This window comes from Plasmodium malariae, assembly GCF_900090045.1.
Source record: "Plasmodium malariae genome assembly, chromosome: 8".
Classification (NCBI taxonomy): Eukaryota; Apicomplexa; class Aconoidasida; order Haemosporida; family Plasmodiidae; genus Plasmodium; species Plasmodium malariae.
The window spans coordinates 2,466,127-2,491,992 of record NC_041782.1 but is presented as its reverse complement, the minus strand read 5'-3'; the positions used below and the strand labels follow the sequence as shown (position 1 = coordinate 2,491,992).

The window sequence follows — 25,866 nt, the reverse complement described above, 5'->3', positions numbered from 1 at the left end:
ATGTAAAATTAAAAAAAAAAAAAATTGGGTGTATAATTTCTTCATATAATAGGCTGATTAAATATAATTATAGGGAATTAATTTTTTATGTGAAGTATTTATGAACAAAAATTTAATACCAATTAATGTATATATATATATATATATATTAATTTCTCATCATTATTTATCTCTTTTCTCTCTATTGCAAATTATATATTAGATTAGAATTAATATATTTACATTATAATAGAATAATCTATGTTGTTGTTAATATATATAAATTGATTCGTAATTTAATGCTCCAAATATTGTCCTAAAAAGTATTTCTAAAATAATATTTATACTTTTGTCTTTTTTTACCGTAAAATAACATTTATTTATATTGTTAAAAACACATTATCACATATTTATCAAATGTAGAACAAACCGAAAAATAAATAACAAATTTTTTATTTATTCTAATATATCTACATATAATTACAGAAAAATAATTATGAGACTTCAATAATCATTGTATTATTTAATATAGTATATTATTAATTATACATGAAATTATGATATTATTATTTTTTATTACAAAGTTATAATTTATTTTACTTCTTTTAATATAAATTGTATAAGTAATTTTTGTATAAATATATACTAACAATTTCTCATATTTTGAATTAGACAAATATGTTCTCATTAATATATATAATTTTTCATTTTATTAAGAATTATTACAAATGAAATCACGCATATTTAAAGGTGCTAATATAGATATAAAAAAAATCAAATATATAAATATATATATTTTTATATAATAAATTTAACTATTTAAACATTATTCAGTGGTATTATATAGATCGTGAATAATTAATTTTTAGGTAATTGATATATATATAATATTAAGTGTCTTAAGTAGACCTTAATGAAATATACTTTCCTTATATACAGGATCAATTTAATACAATACATATATATATATATATGTATAATTGTCCTCTCTATAGGCATAGTAAATATAAAAAAAAAATATTAACGAAATAAATATATTATTGTAACTTTGTATATCTAAAATAACAAAAGTATGAAAATAAATATGAGACAAACTAACAATAATATTAATTATTTGATTTACAGATTATTTATTTTTGGAAAGACAAAATATTAAAAAGAAACTTTATATTAATAAAGCTAGTAATATATATATGTATGTATTTGTACTAAGAAAAAAAACGAATATACGCAATACATATATTAATGATAACTTTATACTATAATATTACTGTGACATATTAATATTACTTATATGTAATTTATTATAGTCATTTATTTAGCTTTTACTTTATAAATGGAATGTGAATTTTATGTAAAAGCATAAACTTAACTATGATTTAAGTTCAAACTATAATTAAGATAAATCCCCAGTTGTTATATATTTATTTAAAATAAAAAAATATGAGAAGCACAAAAAATAAATATTAATGTATTCAATTATATCACATTTTTCATATTATTCTGTGGTTGGTAATTTTATAATTACTGTTTATCAATATTAAAATTATTCTATTGTTAAATAATATAAGTTTTTATTTTTCCTTTACATTGTTATTTACAATTATCTACAGTATATATATAGAGTCATTGTGGGAAAATGTTATTCATCTGTAATATTCTTAATTTTTTAATAATTACATTTATGCAGCCATTACTTATATATGATAAAATAAAATGATAATACAATGTAAAAATTAATGATTAAATACTTCTAAATAATTCTCGTGAATCAATCATTCCACTGTTCGAGATTTCAACTATTTCAGTAATTCTAATGACCAACATTTTATAAGGATAACATAGCACATAATAAAGAAAAATAGTTCCTTAATTATTGAGGATGATAAAGAAAAATTTAAAAAAGACTAAATGTAGCTAATTATTTAATAAAGTATAAAACTTCATTATCATATTACGATAACAAAACCTAGGAAAGAACAATAGAGGCATGGATAGAATCTTATTATAAAAGTCTCAATAATTATGGAAAATGTTCTATAATTACAGAATAAAAAAATATAGATATTTAGAAATTAAAATATGAGGAAAAAGATTTCTGCGATATAAAAAAAAGACATATATGTCATATAAATAAGTTAACAAAGAGAAATACAGATATGTGTGATCACATACGTTTAACTAAATGTAACAAATATAATGCTTGGACTATGGATAGAAAGAAATATTTTGAGAAAAAGAAAAACATCTTAGAAAATTATCACCAAAAAAAAAACATACTAGTATCAATGTTCAATCTACTGGATCCTAAAACATCTAAAAAACTTCCTCAAGCTTATCATCGCATACATTTACATCTATCCAACCTGTACGTCAAGGAACATATATAAGATCACAGTAAGAAGGTTAAAATACATTTAGAGGTTCATCCAAATCTCAAGATTATGAAAACAAAGACATCCAAATTAGACTCAAAGAGCAAATTCAAACAAAGCAGTAAAATGAACGTAAAACGAAAATTGAAAACAAACTTCAAACTCAACTCCAAATTACATCGTTACCTGAAGCTTTAACACCGCCATCTGTAGCTAGTTCAACCGATGTTACCGAAGCTAAAGAAGATTCAAATTCACAAATTTCTCAGGGTATTAACTCTCAAGGTACAATAATTCCCCGTGATACTTCGCTAGTTACTAATATTAATCAATACGTAGTAGTATCCATGGTTTCTGAAATTATATTATCAACTCCTTAGGGACCATCTCCTACTATACATTAAACTGTTTCGCTTTTACCCTCTAAATATGCAGGTACCCTTAATTCTACTTATATTTTTATATTTTAAATAATTATCCTAAATAATATATATATTCAAAATGCAGTTCAATATCCAGAAGGAAAACCATGTGTTAAATACTCGTCATCTTTTTTAATAAGCTTTCTAGTTATAATAGTATTTTCCATTTTTATTAAAGTAAAAAAAAACTTATATATTAAAAATGTAATAAACATTTGCTTACTGTAAAAATTTATTTTATAAATCTCCCTTTTTTATGTTGTAGTACGCATTTGTAGGAATGTTAAAGAAAAAAAAAAGATGAAAAAAAGTAAAGTGAAATTACTGAGAATACTAGTACCTTCCCTTTCTGCCAGTAGAGGTAAATCTTTAACACAAGTTAAATTGGAACATCCAATATATGATGACGAAGAAATTATAAAAAATATATAAATACATGAACATAACATGAACTAAAATATAAATTCCACAAATAAATAAAAGGACATACAATCTATTAAAGAAGTATATATGGAAGTACACGAAAAATATAGAAATAAAGAATACACATTCAACAATGGAGAATTTTTAGCAATATTCTTAGAGATTTTCATAGAAAAAGAATATAGAAACTATCCTAATGTGACAAATGATGATATTATACAAAATATTGTGAGTTGTAATAATAACGATAAATAAAAAATTTTATGGAATAAATGAACAGAAAAATATAGAAATCCCGAAAAATTCAAAAAATTAAATTGATTTAATAATTTGAAAATGAATGGAAAAAAGAGCATGATTACTTAATAAAAACTAAAGAATTAAAAATAAAACATTCAAATGAAAATAAATACGTTCCATTCTTAGAAAGAGAAAAAGATGTATGATAACAGTGAACATCAAAAAAGGGCATGATTTTGAAAGAATATATTGAACAGAATTAGTTTCAGGCACTGACCAATGAACTCCATAATGTATCAGATATATTTAGAAATTAAGAAACTACAAATGAAGCATCACTCATAAATACGGAAGAACTGGGGCATAAGGTGACTTATGAAGAATTATATAAACGTCGGAAGAAAAAGTTACTAGAAAAACTGTGTATACATATTATGATTCTAATAGAAGAATGCAAAACAAAGGAGTGCATAGAATATAGTGAAGCATATTTGGATAGTTCCATGAATGAATGCAAGACAGAAGAATATGTAGATAACAAACCAAAAATTGCAGAAAATATAAGTGAAATTAACGGCAATTTAAAAAATATAATAAATAGGGAAATTTATCATTATACTGGGGAAGACAATTTTAAAAAAAAGATAGATGAATGGATAAGAGAAGATTATGCGTATGTAAAATATATACATAATAATGGAATAATAGACAAATCCATTGAAATAGTAGAAACATATTTCCTAGAAATTCATAAGCACACATTCAAAAAAATATATTCTGATCATATTTAGTTGAAATCAGGTGATACCTATGAAATATATTTTTTAAATTTTAAGCCCGGAATAGAACAAAGAAAAACAAAAATGTGCAGTAATTAGTAACATAAATAAGAAAATGAGTGTGTTATGAATAAAATAAATTTATTTAAAAAATATTCCATTTATATATGATTATTTTACCGTTTTTCTGTTAAAAAACCCACAAGAGACTTATATTAATACTACATTCAATAAAAATAGTCAGAAGATAAGGTATAAGTATAAAAAAAAATTATTTTTTATATATTATACATTAATATATTCGTGGAAAATTTAAGGATTATTTCTTTTACTCCTTAATAATTAATTTTCTTTTTTTTTTGAAATTATAAAAAATGATGAATTTATAACTTAAATTTTTAAAATATATATTATATTTGTATATAATGCATGTTAAATTATTCCATAATATGGTATTAAGTACTATATTTCCACAATAGTTATTCCAATATCGTGGATTAGTACCCATCATAAAATTGCTTTTAATTTATTTATATATATAATATATATATATATATATATATATATATATATATATATATATATATATATATTATTTATTAATAATATTTTAACGTATTTAAATAAATATTTTGTTTAAACATTTTTTATTTAATTAAAAATTGAAATATTACTAATTTATAAGAATATAATATTGTGTTGAAGTTTATTTTTTATATTTAGCAATAACAACTTTAATCCAACACAGGCAAAAAAAAAAAAACTTTACGCTTTTTCATAATTTATTTTGCTTTGACATTGAGGTATTAAGTTGAATTTAAAGTTGAATAACAATTACTTGTAGGTTTAATATAATACAAATATTAAAGAAGTTGATATAAACTTAAAATATAATTTAACACATATGATATAAATTATTCTTCGATTATTAAGTTATAATGTAAAATATACAAATAATAAATAAATTTATAATGCAAAATTATTACACACATAATTAATATCAGAGTGGTATAATCCTTAATTTAGGAACTTTATATTCATAGAAAAAAAAAAGAAAAAAACATAGATATGTCATCATTGCGTTTTTTCACTTTGTTACGAATCTAAGATAAGCTGTTACCTAAAATGACAGATTAAAATATTTTACCGTATTTAGTAAAAATGATTATGACTCCTAAATTAATTCTAAAATAGAATTATACAAAATGATATAGATTTAATGTGTATAACTAAATATTTATAAATGTAAGTATAAATGTATGTGTATAAATATAATGCTTTCATTAATCGTAAAGTCTATAAGAGAAAAATAGAATATTTATTCATATATGTTACTACCTTTCTGTAATAAAATATGAAGTGTTAAAACATTCAAGAAAAGAATTAAAACAGAGGTATATTGAAACTTCATATTTTATTATTTATTTTTCTTATAAATTATTATTAAAGCTACAAAACGTACAATTAACTTTTTTCCTTTTCCTTTTCTCTAGTTTTATTTAATTTTATATATTTCCGTAATATAATATAATAGAATGGAGAAAAAGAAAAAATATTCGGAAATTACCTTTTATAAATGATCATTTTCATTAAGCAGAAGATTTGATAAAACATAAATGTAATGTCTATCAAATATTTTATTAAATGAATTTAGACCAAAATATTACATCAACTTAACGATAAAAAAATAAAGCAAAATTTTAGGAGTCCTTCGCCTTGTCTCTTACATTTGTTTTATTTATATAATCAATTGCATCTTTTTTTTTTTTTAGATATATATTATATAAATAACTTGAATTCAGAATGCCCCGTAATTTCATTTTATGTGTAATATATTTATAATAAATGTAAATTGTTCATATATAAAGGTTATTTATATTAACAGTATGTTATAATTAATATATGTAATTATAAATGAACAAACAATAGACAAGATGTAACTATTTGTATTATTTATTCATTTATATAGTAATTATAAAATGTCTTATAAGAACGTTTAAACATTTATGAAAATAAAGTTTCTCCATACATTCATTTCAACACTTCATAAGTAATAATATATAAATACAAAGTTTTCATATTACCGTTGTATATTTTTTTTCTATTTTATCTTTTTTAAGATGATTCCATATAAATATTAATCACAAACGGTGTCTTTTGAATATTAACTAAATTATTACTAAATTTTATATTAAAAATTTATAACGAATAAAAATTAGCATTAATTTAAAAAATTTTTCAGAATTTAATTCAATGTAGTAATTCATATTTTATTTATAAAATTTATGAATAAGATAACTTTCTTATGCCTTGTTTCGTTAACGTCGACTAATTATAATAGACTTAAGTTTAGAACCACTGAATTACAACATACTTTAAGACTCATTATTTAGCATTAGAAAAGTGTACAATAAATTGCCAATAAATATTACACAAATTAAAATATATAAATGTGTTTTAAAAAATCAACAACCTTGTCGTGCGAAAACTTCACTGAAAATTTTTTTTCATACCAATCAATTATGTTGTTTTTAAAAAATAGAAAATCTTTATTCATAAAAAAAACAAACTAGCACTTTTTAAGGATGGTCTCAAATATTCATACATTTGTAAATAAAAATATTATGAAGGCTTTATTATTGACATTTACATATGAATAATATTTCCACTAAAATTTTAGATTCACATCGTTAATTTTTTACACACAAAAAAATATATTATTATGAACGTAACAGTATTTATATATTTGATAAATATAAATAATGAAATTGGGAAAGTACTTTATAAATATCAAATTAAACATGATTAATCATCTAAATAAAAAGAAAAAATTTTTTTACAGTGTACTTTTATATATATATAAAAATTAACAACATAAATATAGTCATGTATTATTATTATAATCTCAATGGATTAGTATAATTTAATTTAACATATTCATTATTAATTCCTTTTTATGACAAAAAAATATTATAAATAAGAATAATATTCAAAATATTATTTCAGAAAATATAGTTAAATTATAGTACGAGGAAAAATTGTCAAAAAAAATATTAGTTTTAAAATATTTTTGTAAAAATAAAGTTCATAATTTTAACATTTATATTCTTTCATGCATTTAATGCTGCTTCATCCTTTTAGTTCTTAATGTTGATAGGATTATTAAAATATATTTTAAATATATTTTAGAGAATCCATTGTAGTACATTGTTATAATTATTTTTTTTAATTATTACATGTGTAAAATAGATAAGGATCAAATGTTAAAATATCATAAATCTGTCAATTATGAATGCATAATAATTCCTTATAATATTTTTAAAATAAATTTATTATTTATTATTAATATATATTTTTTTAAATTATATATTCTAATTTAAATTAAAAAAAAAAAATTTTTTTTTAAATTTGCACTTCAAAATTTTAATTTTTGTATTAGTAGTAAGTTCGCATAATACCACAGTCACATAAAAAAAATATCATTTTGAAGTTCAAAAAAAATGTAACATTTTATTTTAGCATAATATAGTAGTAGGAACCCTCAATTAAAAATACCACATACTATATCTTGTTCATAGGCTTTTAAGCACATATTGGATTTAAATATATGTTATATATATATATAGATGTATGTACGTTTAATGAAGATTTAATTATATAATATTTTATCATCATATTATTTTATAGAAAAATGTTGCACTTCTAATTATTTTACTTATGTTTTTTTTTTAAATTTGGTACGTTAAAAAACCTTAGGTAACTTAAAAGGATTAACTATTTTAAAAGTACAAAAAATTATGAAATATTTTTTCTCAAAATCCAAGTTTCATAAATTCTATATAGTGTAGATTTATAGCTTTTTATTCCATTCCTTATCGAAATGAACAAAATAATTTAATTATTATGGATATATAATATACATAAAAAATATGAATTTCTTTAAATCAATTTTTTACAGATTAAATAGTTATAATTGTTACAATAAAATATTTATATGTATTTTAACGTTTTTTTAAAACCTATTCTTTATAATAATTTAAATTGTTAATATTTTTTACACAACTATTATAAGATTTTTATTTAATCCATTTTTTCCCATTTTACACTTGAATATATGTTAAAAATATATTTAAACAAGTACGAATTTAAGAAATTTTATAATATACTTTTTTCTATTTTATATTATTGAAAAAAATATTTTTTTAATATTCTATTAAAACGAAAATTTTAGAACCAATAATTAAATTCGACATGATGGTATACCCAAATAAATTCTTCTATTTCATTAAAATTTTCTCATTCACCATTTTAATATGGATTTTCCAGAATTCCTATGAGGTACCATAATTATTATATTCAATAATTTTTATACACCTTTCGTAATATTAAATTTTCATGTTAAAATTAATATTGTATTTTTATTGAAATACTTATTTTTTTTTAAATAATAAAATTTTCTCCGAATTTGTAGTTATGTACATCAGTAAAATCATGGAATATGCAAATCATCTTAAATAAAACATCAAATGTAAAGGTAAAAAGGTTATTATATGGAGAAGCAGATGTACAATGGCAAAAAAGATACGATACCTTAAAAGAAAAGGCAATGAAAATTGTAGATGAAGATGAATATCATTTTGGAAATAGATTAAATACCTTATTACAAAATAATGAAAAAAAAGAACAGTTTAAAAATAGAAAGTATGATAAAAAAGTTAAAAAGCCATCTAATTCATTAAAATTTAAGGATAATTTTGAAGATTCTTATAATTCATTAATATCTGATGATTATCATAAAATATATCATAAAGAAGTAAAAGAAGAACCTCGACGAATGAAAAAATATAAATTAGAAAATACATATACATTACCAAAGATAAGTAATTTTTTAAAGAAGTTAGATAAAAAATACGAAAAAGAAATAGAAAAGTTAGCAGATTCTATACTTAAAAAGCCAAACAAGTATGGTTATACAAGAAAGATAAGTTATAAAAATGTCCTTAATGTATGTGCCCCACTTATAATAGCTAGTATTACAATGACTAAGATTTTGGTTAATCCTTTTGGAGCACATACGAATATAGTATTATATCTTGTATTTTTTTCAACAGTAATTTATGTTTCCTATAAAATATTAAAAAAAGTAAAGATATTTAATCCTAACTAATAAAATAATTACAAATTTTTTTCTGAACACCGATTATGATAATATTAAGGAATTATTCTTATAAAATTTTAAATTGAATGATGTTATTATTGTATATATGAAATTCTATATATATTCTTAAATATATATAGAAACCCGTATTTTGTATGTGATATATAAATTATATTCGTTTTAACTTTTTTATAAAATGTTCGTATATTAATATGCATATTTTCCATAATCTAAAGAGCAATTTTATGTTTTTATTTCTTATTTATATATTTAATTTTGTAAATCTAATATAAAAAATTATACATTTTAAAATTTTTTATTTTTTTAATATATAGATATATGTGTATTTATTTAGAAGAAGCACTAATAATCTTTGTATTTATTATTTCCCGAAAGTTACTTTTTTATTATTTATTTTATTGAGTTCGTAGTTTATTTGATTGATTCTCAAAAATTCCTTTTTATTTCAGTATTTTATGTAAATTTTTAAATATATAAAACTATTGTGTCCTATAATTGAACTCTTTACATGATTGTATTTTGTGAACATGTTTAAATGTATGTTAAATATAAATTAGAATAATTTTATTGAGAAAACCAGTACATCCGACAATAGAGTATTTTAATTAAATATAAATATTAAATTCATACACCATATAACTCAACAGAAATATACGTTGTGTGAACATTTTAATGTTTTCATATGACGTATATTGCTAAAGGAACAAATGATATAGCAAGGAATTACATAAATTATATTATAAACAAATACATTATTTCACGTTTATTTATTATCCATTGTTAATTGAACTAATTTTTTTTTCTTTTTCCTTTTATATTTATTGTATTATTCTATTAAAGTAACAACTTTTTATTGTACTTACTTTGTTAAATCTTAATGTCCAATATCCTTCATTTGTTTGTGTTCCACATAATATATAATATTAATGTAGAATAAAATTAATCGGATGACATGTATATATTTTAAGTATCATATATATCTTTTTATTCTTATCAATAATAACTTTTTTTCCTTTGATAAGGCATTAATATAATTGAGTTATTAGTTATATGATCATTTAACCAACATGTGATATATCTGCAACAGTCTTCATTACGTAAATAATTATGTTCATGTTTAAATAACATATAAAAATTACTCTCAATATGTCCTCAAAGAGTATATATATTAACACAACTACTACTTGTACGTGAATAAATATTCCACAGCAAAGATATATTTCATCATCCATGCCATTACCATCTTTAAATTTTACATAAAAATTATACAAAGATGAACGCTTCAGAAGTTAATTTTAAAAGTAAAAAAAAAAAAATACATATTCCTTACAATCAGGTAGAATATACAACCTAGTATATTATGAATGTACGAAATTATAATAATATATAACATTTATTCTTTAAAACATTTTCTCACCACATAATGTAACAAAGTTTGATATTTAAAGAAATATATTTATTACAGAATTTTTTTAATTTTCAAAGGTTAATTTTAAAAATATAATGTATGTAATACAATGAAACTAAACAATAATTATAACATTAAAAGGTTCTTATCAAAGAAATACTTATATTGCTATAATATATGTTATATAATTTATATGATAAATAAAAGTACAACATTCTATTGATTTATTATACATTGTTTTAAAGAAGTAATTACTATCCTCTCTACATATATAAACATATATATATTCGTTAAAATATAAAATAAAATAGGATAATACCTTCACATTACAAAATTTACTAAATACAAATTATACACGTAATACTTTTTTAATAATTTTAACATTATATAATTGTTTTATTATTATAATTTGTTTTTCTTTTTTTGTAAAATATTTAATTTCCATTTGGAGAAGAAAATCAATTTATTTATTTGGTTTTCATATTTATTTACTATATTTGGAGGGTATTTCATAATATATATATTTTTATTTTTTTTTTCATTTGTCATATACTACGATCCATTAAAAAAACAAAATATAAAATTATCTTAAATTTAAAAACGTTTTTAATGAATATATATTTTCTATGTATTATTTTAAAACATTATAGTATATAAAATATAAGTGCATAATATAAATTATGCTCATTAATTTCTAAATAATATATAAAGCATTTTTAATCGGATAAGACTACATTCTAATGACTGCTTAATAATTATAATGATAAATAATTATACGAAACTTAAATTAATATTAGGATACATAAATATATATTAATGAATTTCATACGAGTTCATTCATTCCATCTCGGATGCCCAAAATGGATTAAAAAAAAAAAAAAGATTTTGCATAAGATCTTTCAGTTACACAGTTTTCATCCTATATATATTGAATATTATTAGTTAATAATTCCAAAAAAATAATATAAAATGTTCTCTAAATTCTCCTTTTAAAACTTATCATTTATTTATTTGATACTAAAATATCTAATATTAAATTGAATATTTGTAACTACCATGTTATCAACCATAAATATATTACGTGTTTGTATTTTTAAATTTGTTATAAACGTGCATAAAGACCTTTTATAAAAATAAACATTTAAAAGACATTAAAAAATATATATTTCTTTCCATATGTGTATTTTATCTACTACAAAGCATATAAGGTATCCCATTAAAAATGAATATATACAGAAACCTTAAATATTGATCTTATCTCTTGTTAAAAATCTGATACATAAGTTAAATTGGTTCTGTTACAAACAGCAAATTTTATTTATAATATTCTTCAATATAATATATTTATATTATATACACACAAAATTAATTATTTCAAAAGCATAATGTAATATTTTATAATAATGAAAAATTATAAAAAAATAATTGCTTTTTTGTTATTTAAATTTTAATTTGCACGATTATAAATTTTCCAATGAGCAAGTTTCCATTTCTTAGTTTTACTTTTTGTAATGCATAAACCTATATGTAAAAGACTACGAAACATACATAAACTTAATTATAAATAAATTATATATTCTTTGTAAATATCTACGATATCTAAAACAAATGTTAAAAATAACTTGCACGTCTCTTTAAATTTACAGAGAATCAAATTTGTTATATTAAATATAATATCATAAAGTACTTTTACATATACTGCAAGCAAAATTTAATATTTATCTCTTTTTTAATTACATATTTTATAAATATACTCTTATACATGTGTTCGACCCTATTATAGCGTATCAAATTAATAAAAATTAAAAGGCATGTTTTTTAATTAAACATAACATTAATTTATATATATTACATTTTATTATATTAAAAAAGGGGCATAAAGCGTATCAAAACATTCGTAGAACTTGACTTAAAACTAAGCATATTTTTTAATATCCTTAAAACTACTTCATATGATTTTAAGCACGTATATAAACAAATATAGATAATGGTATAAACATAAAAATAATAATTCATTCGTACTTATTCCATTATTCCGAATGAATTTATTTATTTCTGTTACGGTTATTTGAAATTGAACCGGTAAATATGGAAATATCATATTTAGGAAATAATTATTATGATAGAACAAAAATAAAGATGTTTATTGAGTGTGAGGAGATAACCTATTGACCTTAGCTAATTAGCACACTATTTTGTAACAAAAGAAACAGTAAAAGTTGAATTATAATATACATTTATATCTTATCCTAGTTATACTTATTTAGCTAATTCTTATGTAATTGTATTAAAGGCACATTTTTAATAAGCAAAATATTAATTGTCCTTATCCCTAATTTAGATATAAGCTTTTATAATCCTCAAAATTAGTAATCAGCTTTAAATAATTATTCTTAAAAATATTATTTTACATTATATATTTATATTTTTATAGTTGCATCTTTCAAAGTATAAATATACATTAAAAGCGCATTTGTAATAATTAAATACTATGAAATATTTTTTATTTTACCATATATAGTAAATATTAAATGAATTTCTTTTTACAGAAATAACAAAAAAAAAAGATTTTTTCATTATATTATATACCAAAAAAAAAAAAGGGTATTGACAATTAAATTAAAACATATATATTTTTCTTAATTGAGTTACTAAATTATTATTTTGGAATAAAATATCATAAAAGGAATGAAAACAAATAAAATGCACTTTTAAGTCAACGACATGAAGTTTCCTACTAATCTAATGAAATAATACTCACTTAACTTTTTTCATATGAACTTCATGGAAAATACATATATATTACATACAAATATACCTTAACATATATACATGTTTTATGGAAAAGTATTAAATTGCATTTCAAGAACTACTTAAAATACAAATTTAAAAAAAAAAACAGTCAACATCACAAAGTATTAAGAATAAATTTTTTGATATTTCACATCAGTAAAGTTATGTCTATATAAGTAGTATTTTAAAAATTTAGTAATTGCGTGTACATCATCTTTATATATGATATTTTTAATAATACTTCTTATATTCTTTTTTCACACTAAAAGCTCTTCATACCAAAAATTATAAACCATTATTAAAACTTTTAGGATTTTTTGCATATATTGACTTATATTTTATAATTTTTATCAATTTATATATAATACCTAATTCATACAAGGCAAGGACAATTTCAAAATCTACTGAATGTACTATTAAAAGTGAAATTAGTACAAGATCAGTATTATTATTTTCCATGGCATATGGAATACACAGTAACGAAAATATAAATCCTGTGCATAAAAATAAAATGGTTGGAAAAAATCCTGAATCTATTTGTTTTTGTATTATTTTATCTTCATTCTTTTTATTAATGTTCATATCTTGCTTAATTTTGTGTATCGAACATAATTGATTAAATATTTGTTTTTCAAAATTCCTATTTATTCTATTAAGTACAAAAGATCTTTTTTTCTATGATACCTTACTACCTGTTCCCTATCTAATGATATTTTTCTAAATTTTTCTCTTTGTAATACAGCTTTTTGTTTATTATAGTTATATTTTCCTTTTTGCCTACTAATTTAGTATTCTCATAGTTACCTTAAGCAACTTTGGTTAATTTTACATTCGCTAATTTTTCTGCTAGTACTTGATTAGTTGTTGAAGCTATATAGACACCTGTCTTATACTTATCATTCAATGATTTACCACAGTTATTTTAAAAAATAAAATATAAACAATATTATTTACAAGGATGTATATATCCATAGTAAGAAAATATTATTTTCAAGAATAAAGCGTTAAACAAAAAAAAAAGAAATATTTTTATAATACCACATTATCGTTATAATAGCATATCTAAATAAATAGGATAAATTCGAAATTTTTAATAAAAATGTGTAACTTAATATGTTTTTTCATTGTATATTTAATACTAATACATATTAATGAATTAAAACGTTAAATATACCTTAAGTCCTACAAATGATAAAAATAACTGCTCATGTAATCATTTTTGGTTTATTTATTTTATTTTAAATGTAAAAAGTTGAATTTATATAGATATAACATATATTAAGTTTTACAAATTCTAAATAACTTTAAAATGTATTTAGAATAATTCTTACATATGACTGTTTTAAAAGAGAATAAAAATTATTATGAAAATAATTTAAATAAAAAGAATCCATAAACTTTTGAGTTATTTAAATTAATTACTTTATAGTGAAGGAATGCAAATTTTTTTTTTATTAAACTTTTTCAAAAAAAAAAAATAAGAAGAAGAAGATTAGTTAAGATAAAATAAAAATGATCTAATTCGTGATAAAAATATTTCATTTATTTATAAAAAAGTATAATTTCTAGAAAACGTAAACTAGTATATATTTGGAAACTGGTTATGGTCTTCCATGTTGTTTTCAATAATAACTCCAATTTTATAAATGTTTTTATTCAGTGTTTCTTGTTATAGTTATATATAATTAATTACTTTGAGAGTAAACATAATTGAAAAAGGCTGTGAATTAATGTAATAATTTCTTTAATATATAAAATATACATTATTATCTATTTAAAAAAAATACATATTTTTTTAGGAACTATTATATATAAATGAAATATAATTTATAGTTAGCAAAAAATTTGTGAATTTATGTATAATTTTAAAAGTATTATAAAAATAAACGTTATAAATATAAATGAATTATTCATTTCCTATAAAAACTACATATATTTCTGAACATCATTAAAATGTTATTAACTCTTTTATTATTATATTTATAAATATAAAGAATAGAAAGTATATAAAAAAAAAATTACTACATTAATATATTATAGTAAAAAATATATATTTATTTTCATCATCCCTAATAATAATTTAACTTTTTACAGACACATTCACATATTTAAAATCTTTTTACTGTGAAAAACAAAAAAAAATAATTTATTTTTATTATTTATTAAGATATTATTATATTTAATTCGTTATTTTAATCTATGAGTAACAACAAAAATAAAATAAATATATTGTTCATTTATATGTAGATTTTCTATATAATATTATATATTTAATAAATTTTAAAAAATTGCATTATAATCGCACTTTTACACATTATTATAATCATATATGCTTTAATCACTTCAACTGACTGTAAAGATATAGAATCCATAAATTCAAATACAGATACAAATAATCTATATTTAGTAAACATATATTTTTATTATGCATTTATTACTTTATATTCATAAAATAAAATAAAAAAATGCAACATTAAAAAGATTTTTACAATAATAATATTTTGTAACATATATCTCATAAATCTTATTTAAAAAAAATTAATTTTTTTCTATAGTAAAAAACATATTTATACGTACGTCCATTCAATATAATATATTCGCATAATTTCATTTAACATAAGACAAACATGTTTATTCCTAGTTTAAAAACTGATAATTCGTTCTCTTATTAGTATGAAAGAATAATCATATAGCACAAGAATAAGAAAAAATACAGAGAGTAACAACATAAAGAGAAAACGTAAATTATTACACTTTAATATAATTATATGAAATTTATTTTTATATATTCATTTTAATGTGCATTCATATATTTTCTATGAAAATATATATATATATACAAAAACACGTATATGAAAACATAATATTGAATAAACAGGAAACACAAGCATATAATATAAATTGAAAAGCATTAAAACGTTCAAATTCACCAGATAACTAATGAAATATATTTTTTATTGTTATGTGTTAAAAAGATTAAACTTATATAGAGGGATTTATAAAATATAATCAGCTATAGGGATGTTTAATAAATGTATAACCAAATATACTAGGGATACTACTTCACATTAAATACTTGTTTAAAGAAAATGATAGATTAATTACTATTCTTTTTTATCTTTTTCTAAACTTAATATTTTTTTATTTTTTAATTTTTATATTATAACAAACAATAATTTATATAAATATGACACATAATATAAAGATACAACATACATTATAATTGCAAAAATATTGGTAACAATGATATAATATTTTTTTTAACTTCTAAAAATTTCGTAAAAAAATTTAAAGGGACCTTATACAACCAATTATGTAAATGTCTTAACTTTCCATTGATAAACTGAACCGCCCCAAGTCATAAATAGATACAAAAAGTACAATTATATCTAAAAAGAACACTATCGTTAACAAGAAAAACAATAATAAAGGTAAAGAAATTAATAATACGTACTTTTTATGTATTGATTCGTTGTAAGCCCTATCTCAAATTATTTTGTTATTATTAAGAAAATCTATAAAATAGAGTTCTTTTTATATTTTTATGTTTCAAATATACAAGATTTATTTTTCATATACTTTTTATAAATTCAGAATTATTTAATGAGCTTATATTTTATTGTTCTTTTCTCTTATTTGTTCCTTTTTCATTATAATCTATATCTTTTTTTTCGTTCTTTTCTTTATTTGGTATTTTTTCTTTTAAGCACGCAATATTTTACTCCTTATCCTGTATACATTTTGCTAGTGATCCATTATTTATTGTGTCTAATATTTTACTAAGATAATCGTTTTCATCCACAAATCTGTTAACTATACTCTAAAAAAATAAAGTATATATTTTCAACTTATATTAATACACATATTAGCTATAAAAAACATTAATAATAAAAATAAAACGAAAAAAATATAAATAATACAAATATCCTTAAATAATAACATCACACCATATCATTGTAAAAATGACATTTACAACCTAAAAGTATAAACGAAGCAATTTTATTAAATAAGAATTGTTTGTTTTATTATATAAACTTACAGTATTGCAATTTATTCAATTAAGTTAAGTTTAACATTGATATAGTAACCTTATAATGATAAAGGATACAATCTCTCTTTTTTTCTCTTTTTCTTTTAAATTATGTTTTCATAAATATATAATAATATGAAAATAACAATAGTGTATTTTATAATATAGACATAGAAAAATAACCTTAGAAATTTCTTACTAAATTTTAATTTTATTTATATAATCTAATTTAATTAAAATAATTAATATTTCTTTCTGTCCACAAGTATTCAAAACATAATTTAAATATATATTAAAAAAAATTAATATTATTTTTTAGTTATCCATCACAAAACAAAAAACAAAAAAAATGTATCTTATTATATAACATTTATAACTGTTGAATTTATATACAATATAGAATATGCAGAATATAGATATAAGCATTGTTCTATTTACTATTTTAATAATTACTAATTTTAATGATATTTTTTTATTAATATTTCTAACTTCAAAAAGTGTATTTTCCTTTTAAAAAAAAAATTTAATTATTATAGCAATATAATAATAGTAATAAATTAAAAAAAAAAAAATTTGTAGCATTTTTATGTTATATTAATCATAGATCATACACTAGTTACTATTTAAACTCGTGCATTCATCTACATGTTATAATATGTTTAAAAAAAAAAAAAATTTAATACACTCTGCACTATATAATCTATGAAAAATTCATATTTTAGAGGTAAATAAGAGCTGTTTTTTTAATATCATATCATAATTTAATATTGATTATTCTCTAATTAAATTTAATTTATAAATATTATGTTTATAAATTCACCAAATTAATTTTTTTTTATTTTTTAATTAAATATATATATTTAAAAAATATATTAATAATATAAAGAATAAAAATTAAAAGCAGTTTAACATATTCATTGATAATGAAATCAGTTTCTTTACTTGTATATCTCTAAATATTAATCAGAATTTTCCTAATTTCAACTATATTTTAACAAAAAAAGAAAGAAAAATGAGAAATAAGAAATATGTATGCTCATACATAGCAAATAATTATGGGAAGTTTCATTTCTCAAATACATATATTATCTTTTCTGTAATCTGTTAACCAAATATTAGTAGTACAAAATTCAGTTAAAAATTATTCACTGATATACGAAAATGATTAATAAATAAATGTTCATTAAGTTATGCCTTTTAATAGTTTAATATATAATACCATGTATTGTTATTATTATTTTATTAGTTTATAATATTTAGATGCCTCCTATTTTTATTCAAAGAAAGAAGGATTTATTATTTTTTTTGTTTTGAAAAAAATTTTATAATTAATATGAAGTATTTATGCATTATTACACCTTTTTCCTAATATAATTAAATTATTTATTTGCATATTTATGTTTAATAGGTAAATTATATATATATACACCTGTATATCAATTTCATAAAAACTTTACATTATAGGAATACGGATAATATATTTAGATTTCTTTTCTTCTAATTATTTATATTATGTTAATATGAAATTTATTTAAATGGTAAGGAGATAAGTGTTTTAATTATATATGTAGGCCAAGTTTTTTCCTAAATCCTTGTTCAAAAAAACTTTGGATAAAATTATTCTGCATAATTATTGAAACATTCATATTCATATAGAACTCATTAAATATTAGCCTCATAATAACGTAAATGTTTCATAATTATCAAGATGAGCATATATAATCAATGCACATATATATATATATATATGTATACATGGAAGTCCGTTTCTATAAATGTACTTCAATTCTTTCACAATAAAAAAATATTTTCAAAACTTAATATTATCTAAATTTTCTCGTTTTCTTGAATTTAATAATAAAAAAGTTGTAATTATTATAATATAATTTTCCATACACCGCAACATTTTTTAAATAAGTTATCTTTTCATGTTTAATAGTAATTAACCTTACTAAATAAGTAAATATAGCAATAAAAATAATGCAAATTAAAAAGAGCTTACACATTAATACATGTCATTTACATATAATGCATATAAAGATAATGAAACTTGTTTATAATACTAAGGAAAAATAGATTATCTCAAATTATAAGTTTATATCTATATATTATTAAGCATACAACCAAAAAATGTTTATATTAAACTAATATAAATAAATATTTATACCTCATACCTAATCTTAATATCAGAAATATAAACAAATGTTCCATTTTGTATAATATTCTTTTAACATTATATTTATTATGTGCAAGATTAGAATAACAAAATTTTATAAACATTGAAATGACTTTATGACTATTTTATTTTTTTTATTTTGCTTAGTACCTAATAAAATGAAATATATTGCATGAAGATCGTATATTTTCATATATTGTGCATTTTTTTATATGCTCCTAATAGATGATGTACAAAATTATAGAAGAAACATTAGTTCGTGTTCCTCTTTCGTTGCTTAGATTATATAATAATAATTGATATTAAATCAAATGTATCCTTCAATTAAATCGCGAATGAATTGAGAAAGTAAATAAAATTTTCAATATTACTGATAATTTTTCTCTTTATTTCAGGAAATTGTTGCGTAGAAAAAAACATTATATTTGGTGCATGATATGATATTACATGAGAAAACTGTTCCTGATAGTTAGTACATACAGTAATTAAGAGTAAATGTTAAAAAAGGATTATTTTACTAAAGGAAAATAACATAGTTTTAATAACATAAATATACGGAAATAAAGAGTAAGTATATTAAAATTTAATCCGAATAACATTCTTCATATGAATACATGAAAAAATTGTACTTTAATCTTCAAAAAATTTTAATATAAAAAAAAAAATAACATATAAAAAAAATTTTTTCGCTAGAACTATCCTAATGTTTACTTTTTCCATTTAACTAATAGGTTCTTAGAAATCTTTGTAACTTCATTCATATTTATGTAGAAATATTACTGAGTATTTTATTTACATTACATTGCTATTAATAATACTTTAATATATTAATTAGCACTAATATATGTTATTGTAAAATAAAGAATATTTATCTCCGACAAAGTAAACTAACTAATATTATAATACATATGATATATTTAAATGACCTTTCACCAATTACCATTTATGCTTGTAAAAATTATTATGTATAATAGGGAAACTTGGATAAACGTTAAAGAATTTCTTGAAAATTGAATTTTTAATGCATGAATAAATAATTTAATATCTAGGGAAAAATATAACATAAACAAAAAAATATAATTTTATTTTTATATTCTTTTTTGTAAAATATTCCGTAAATTTATTAAAGTTCTCTCTTATTTGTTTTAATTTAATTAAATGGTTATAATACGTATAATTATATATGATAAAATAAAATTACATAAATATACTATCTTAGAATTACAAATTTTTTTTATGTAGTAAGTCTACTTCAATATATATTAACTCCATAAAATGTACTAAAACAATATTATTATTAATACAAGCTATATTAGTATTATAAATAAGTGAACTTACATATGTTTATTTCATTCAAAGTCCATTTACTAAAATGCATTTTATGAATACTTTTACCTAATACAAAAAAATTGTAGTAATTATTAACATTGTATTAAAATAAACAAAAAAATAGAAAGAATTAAATAAAAGATAACAAATTAACATAAATAATGGATAGAAAAAGTAAGAAAACAAAATTACATCAAAAATTATGCACATATATATAAAAAAAACAATAATAAAAAGAAAAAAGGAAATTAAACTAATAGAATATATTTAAAAAAATAAATAAATAAAAACAAGACAAATAAAAAGAAACATGAAAAAAAGTGTACAAAAAAGGCATGAAGGAAAATAATACACCTTAAATATAAAATTATTTTTTTTTAAGCATGTATATTTTATTTTATATAATTATCATTTGTGATTACTCTTAACAAAAGTTTAAGTTTGTTACTTGAACTATTTATTATCATTTTTCTTTTTTAATTTAATTTTTATAATGTCTATATATCAATCTATTTAATATAATAATGTAAATATACTGAAGTAATCCTTTCATATAAAAATTAAATAAATAAAATAATGACAATATGGGGTTCAGTAATACTATTTGTATTACGAAAAAAAATTTAAGTTATATTAATAGTATATAAATTGTTAAAAAAGAATGAATGCGTTTTTCTATTATAACTCTCTAAGTTTATTATACATACTTATAAATAATTTACCTTCTACATTAACATTCTATTTTTATATTCTAAAATTTAACGTTTTTTAAAGAAAAAGAAATGCAATAATTAAATACTACTAAAATTATTATAGGTAAGGGATGCATAATATAATATATAATTGCATGCAATTAAATGTTGGAAATTCTTCGGAGAAATAATTTAATATTACCGTAAAATTAATTCTTAATAAAATTACAATTTTTAATTTTTTAGATATATATTTTTTTAAATTATAAAACTTTTATTTTATCATTTTCCCTCAAATAGTAATTCAAATTTTTTTTTTAAACTATTTTCTATTTTTTCCCCCTATAATTTTTATATATATTAATTTTTAATATGTGCATATATAATTTAATACATATTTTTTTTAAATTAAATAATATAATATAAAACTTTATATTATTAAAGTTGAAATCAATATTTCTTTTTGTATCGACTTCTTCTGACATATTTAAATTATCTTCCACTAGTGAAGATAGCAGCTGTTGTTTTAATGGGGTATTATAAAAATTTTCTAATAAATATATTTAAATTTTATAATTATATTTAAAAGTAAAATTAAATTAAAAAATAATTTTTTTTATATTTTATTTAGATTTTTATTTGTAAAACAATGCCCACCACCGCGTAAGCCTTATGACAATCTTGTACATATTATAAATGCAATGTTTAAGACAGTATATATTGAAAGTTAAAGAATCAGAAGAATTTAAATATCATAAATGGGAAAAATTCTTTTTAAATAAGAAAAAAAAATGTTAAAAGATTTTGAAAATGCAAAGAATAATTGGTTTAAAAACAAAACTACGGAACGGAATAATTTTTTGAATATCTTAGAAAATAAATGAATATATTATAATCCTAATATACAGAAACAATATAAATATAACTTTTATCATATATGCTCAAATTTGAGTGATTGTTAAGGGATAAAATAATTTAAAAAAAGTAGATCCCTTTATTCAAAATCTGAATTTGAAAAATGGTTAAATGAAAATATACACAACTACAATATAATGATAACAAATAAATTTATTAAGTGGTATAAAAAGAGAAAGAATAAATGGTATTTAAAACCACATAAATTATACGAAGACCGTTATTAGACAAGATGGTATCGACGCAGATTAAAAGAAGATACATATTATTATATAAATGTTTCAGAGTTTCATCATTGGGTGTTAATAATTCAAGAGAACAAAAAAATTGACGTTATTTAATGAACCATAATAATGAAAATTACGTGGAGCATATATGAATTACATTAACACGATGGGATAAAGATAATCACATTTTCTATAAGGATTGACTGATATCCTTTTATAGGAAATGGGTAGAAAATAAATACTGAAATGTGAATCTTAAGGAAGAGAAAACGTACCACATTAATGCATAAAAAAAAATTATATTATAATAAAATGAACCGGAAAAAGTTACAAATTCTTTATATACTTAATTCCCAATGTACATATTTTAATTCTATATAAATGAAGAATAAGAAAAACTAATAAGTACAATAGAAAACTTATAATTTCGATATTTGTTAGACATTTTGGTTCATGACACAAAGTGAATTGTATATATTTTATACTTATTAAACTCATTTGATGGTTATAAAAATAAAAAAAGGAAAAAAAGGAAAATGAATAACTGAAATCCGAATAGAGTGTAGTTAACATGTGAAAACTCAAATAAACTCAAAATGAAGAACAGTTACAGTGGTAACCTTGACTATTCCAATCATAAATAACAGCGCCCACATTTTTTTTCTTATTTAAATGCATTTCTTATTTTGTATTTTTATGTTATTTATTCTATATTCAATTTTTCGCTGTAGCGTTTATTTAATTTATAAAGGATATTCTTCTTTTTTTTTCTTGTATTTTATAATAGTAATTCATTATTTAAAATCGTATTTACCGTAACTTTTTTTTCTTAGAAAGATTATTCTTAGTGATTAGTATATGTAATTTTATATGTCGTAATATAACACAACTATAGCTTTGATGGCTATTATAATCAAACTTCTTTTTTTATTGATTTATATTTATAAGTGAACATATAAGAAATTTATTTCTCAAATATAAATTACATAAAAAATGTAAATATATTATAAGAGTAATTCTTTTATATATTTAATTTTATAAATTATTTGATTATATAGTGCACTTTTTTTGGTATATCTTCAGCTATATTTATTTAATTTTTAATAATAAAGAAAAAAAAATTATTATTAATTTACATACTTGCTAAATGACCGTTAGATTACTAGATAAATAAGTTTTAACATTAAAGTTTACTCATAATAATTAGAATACCCCCATTTTATAAACTTATGTTAATATATAATTTTTACAAGATTTATGTAATTATATCTGATAAAGGAATTGATAGCATATTATGTGAACAACCATTATTATAAAGGATTTAAATACTTATATATTTTCTATCTATTTTTTATAATGATTTTAATTTTTTATCTTTTGCGATGGTTTTCAATTAAATATTTTTTCTTCTACTACAGAGCTTAATAATTTACCTAAAATTCTATTATTCACCCACTTTTTTAAAAGTTTTAAGAAAAGTATACATTTTAAAATTTTTTTTAATTCGTTATCTTTTTTTATACATATTTAAAATATTTTACTTTCCATATCTTTTAAAAGAAGAATAAAAAACCACAATGTTCACAGTTTTTCCCAATATCCAATATATACTGTATTATAATACACCAGGTCAATGTAAATATAATAAAAGTTACATGATTTAATACATAAAGCAACGTACGAGTTCAAAAAAGTTAAAATGAATGAACAGACTGAAACATTGTAAATATTATAAGTTTAAATAGTGAAAATTTGGCATGGCACAGAAATATAAGGTGATGACACCATTTCTACGTTAATAGTGAAAATATAGAAAAAACATGGAAAAAGTAGTACATAAAAACGAAAAAATGGACAAAAAGGTAGATAACATACAAAAATCATACCTACTTAAAGGTTTCGGTGTTTAAAAAAATATAAAACACTGATACAATTTTTTTTTTATTAATGGAAAGAATTCCTTTGTTAAAAAAAGCCTAAAGTTTAAAAAGTGAAATTTATGGCTTAAGAAAAAATAATATTTAAGTTAGATGGAAAAACCATACAAAATAAACATATGTTATAGAAAACAATAAATATAGAAACATCTATAAAAATTTCTTCTAATTAAATACTAAAGCAAATACATTTTTTAATGCAACTGATGATCAAGAAATAAATATTAGGTATAAATGAACAAATATAAAACAGAAACCTCCTAATTTTCCTTATAATATTTTTTTAATTAAAAGTACCTATAACAAACATAATGGATATAAAAAAAGGTAAAATTACTAAAAATGCCAAATTTTAATAATTAATGTATAAGTAAAAAATTTTTACGAAAATAAAGTTAGAAAGAGAAGATCCAATTTAACTTTAGACACAATTGAACAAATATATTTTAAAATTATGTTTATTATTTAAATTTTTACAGAAATAATAATAATATTTTTTTTTTTCTTTTGATGAAGGGTTTGTTAGATATTTTAAATATATCTTCTTTATTAAGAATTTTATTTCTTCTATTTTTTTTTTTTTTATGTATTATAAAATATTCATATCAAAATTATATATTTTCCAATGAGCCTTAGTTATCATTCTATATTACAAATTTGATTGTAGTTGTGATTATATAAAGTAATAATATTTCAGTAATATAATATACCATACTATAACTATTTACGTTTGTCAACTTTAAAATTATGTGAAAACATTAATAAAAGTAGCTCTTTTGTTAAAATTAACTAACATGTATATATACCTTATAAATAGTATCTTTATATACTTAATTGAGGATTTTTTTGTATATATACCTTTTATTATACGATAGCAGTTTCATTTATATCCCCTTCATTTGTATCGTTAGTAAAATTCCAAGTAAATTATCTATTTATCAATATTAATTTCTTGTTAACCG

General features: G+C 19.3%; 1 protein-coding gene and 4 pseudogenes across 1 annotated transcript, besides 4 other annotated features; 3 read left to right on the top strand and 2 right to left on the bottom strand.

The window, feature by feature from the left end:
- Positions 1-1,824: 1,824 nt before the first annotated feature.
- Positions 1,825-4,230, top strand: PmUG01_08058800 (annotated as a pseudogene).
- Positions 1,825-4,230: a sequence feature (STP1 protein, pseudogene).
- Positions 4,231-8,469: 4,239 nt separating this feature from the next.
- On the top strand, positions 8,470-9,385 carry PmUG01_08058700 (Plasmodium exported protein, unknown function; the record flags this gene model as incomplete). Its single annotated transcript, XM_029004753.1, has 2 exons — positions 8,470-8,556; positions 8,690-9,385. 2 exons carry the CDS (start codon positions 8,470-8,472, stop codon positions 9,383-9,385), a joined length of 783 nt encoding a protein of 260 aa, XP_028861411.1.
- A 4,498-nt stretch (positions 9,386-13,883) lies between these two features.
- On the bottom strand, positions 13,884-14,723 carry PmUG01_08058650 (annotated as a pseudogene).
- Positions 13,884-14,723: a sequence feature (Plasmodium exported protein, unknown function, pseudogene).
- A 1,989-nt stretch (positions 14,724-16,712) lies between these two features.
- Positions 16,713-17,418, bottom strand: PmUG01_08058600 (annotated as a pseudogene).
- Positions 16,713-17,418: a sequence feature (fam-l protein, pseudogene).
- A 5,038-nt stretch (positions 17,419-22,456) lies between these two features.
- On the top strand, positions 22,457-23,212 carry PmUG01_08058550 (annotated as a pseudogene).
- Positions 22,457-23,212: a sequence feature (tryptophan-rich protein, pseudogene).
- Positions 23,213-25,866: the final 2,654 nt, after the last annotated feature.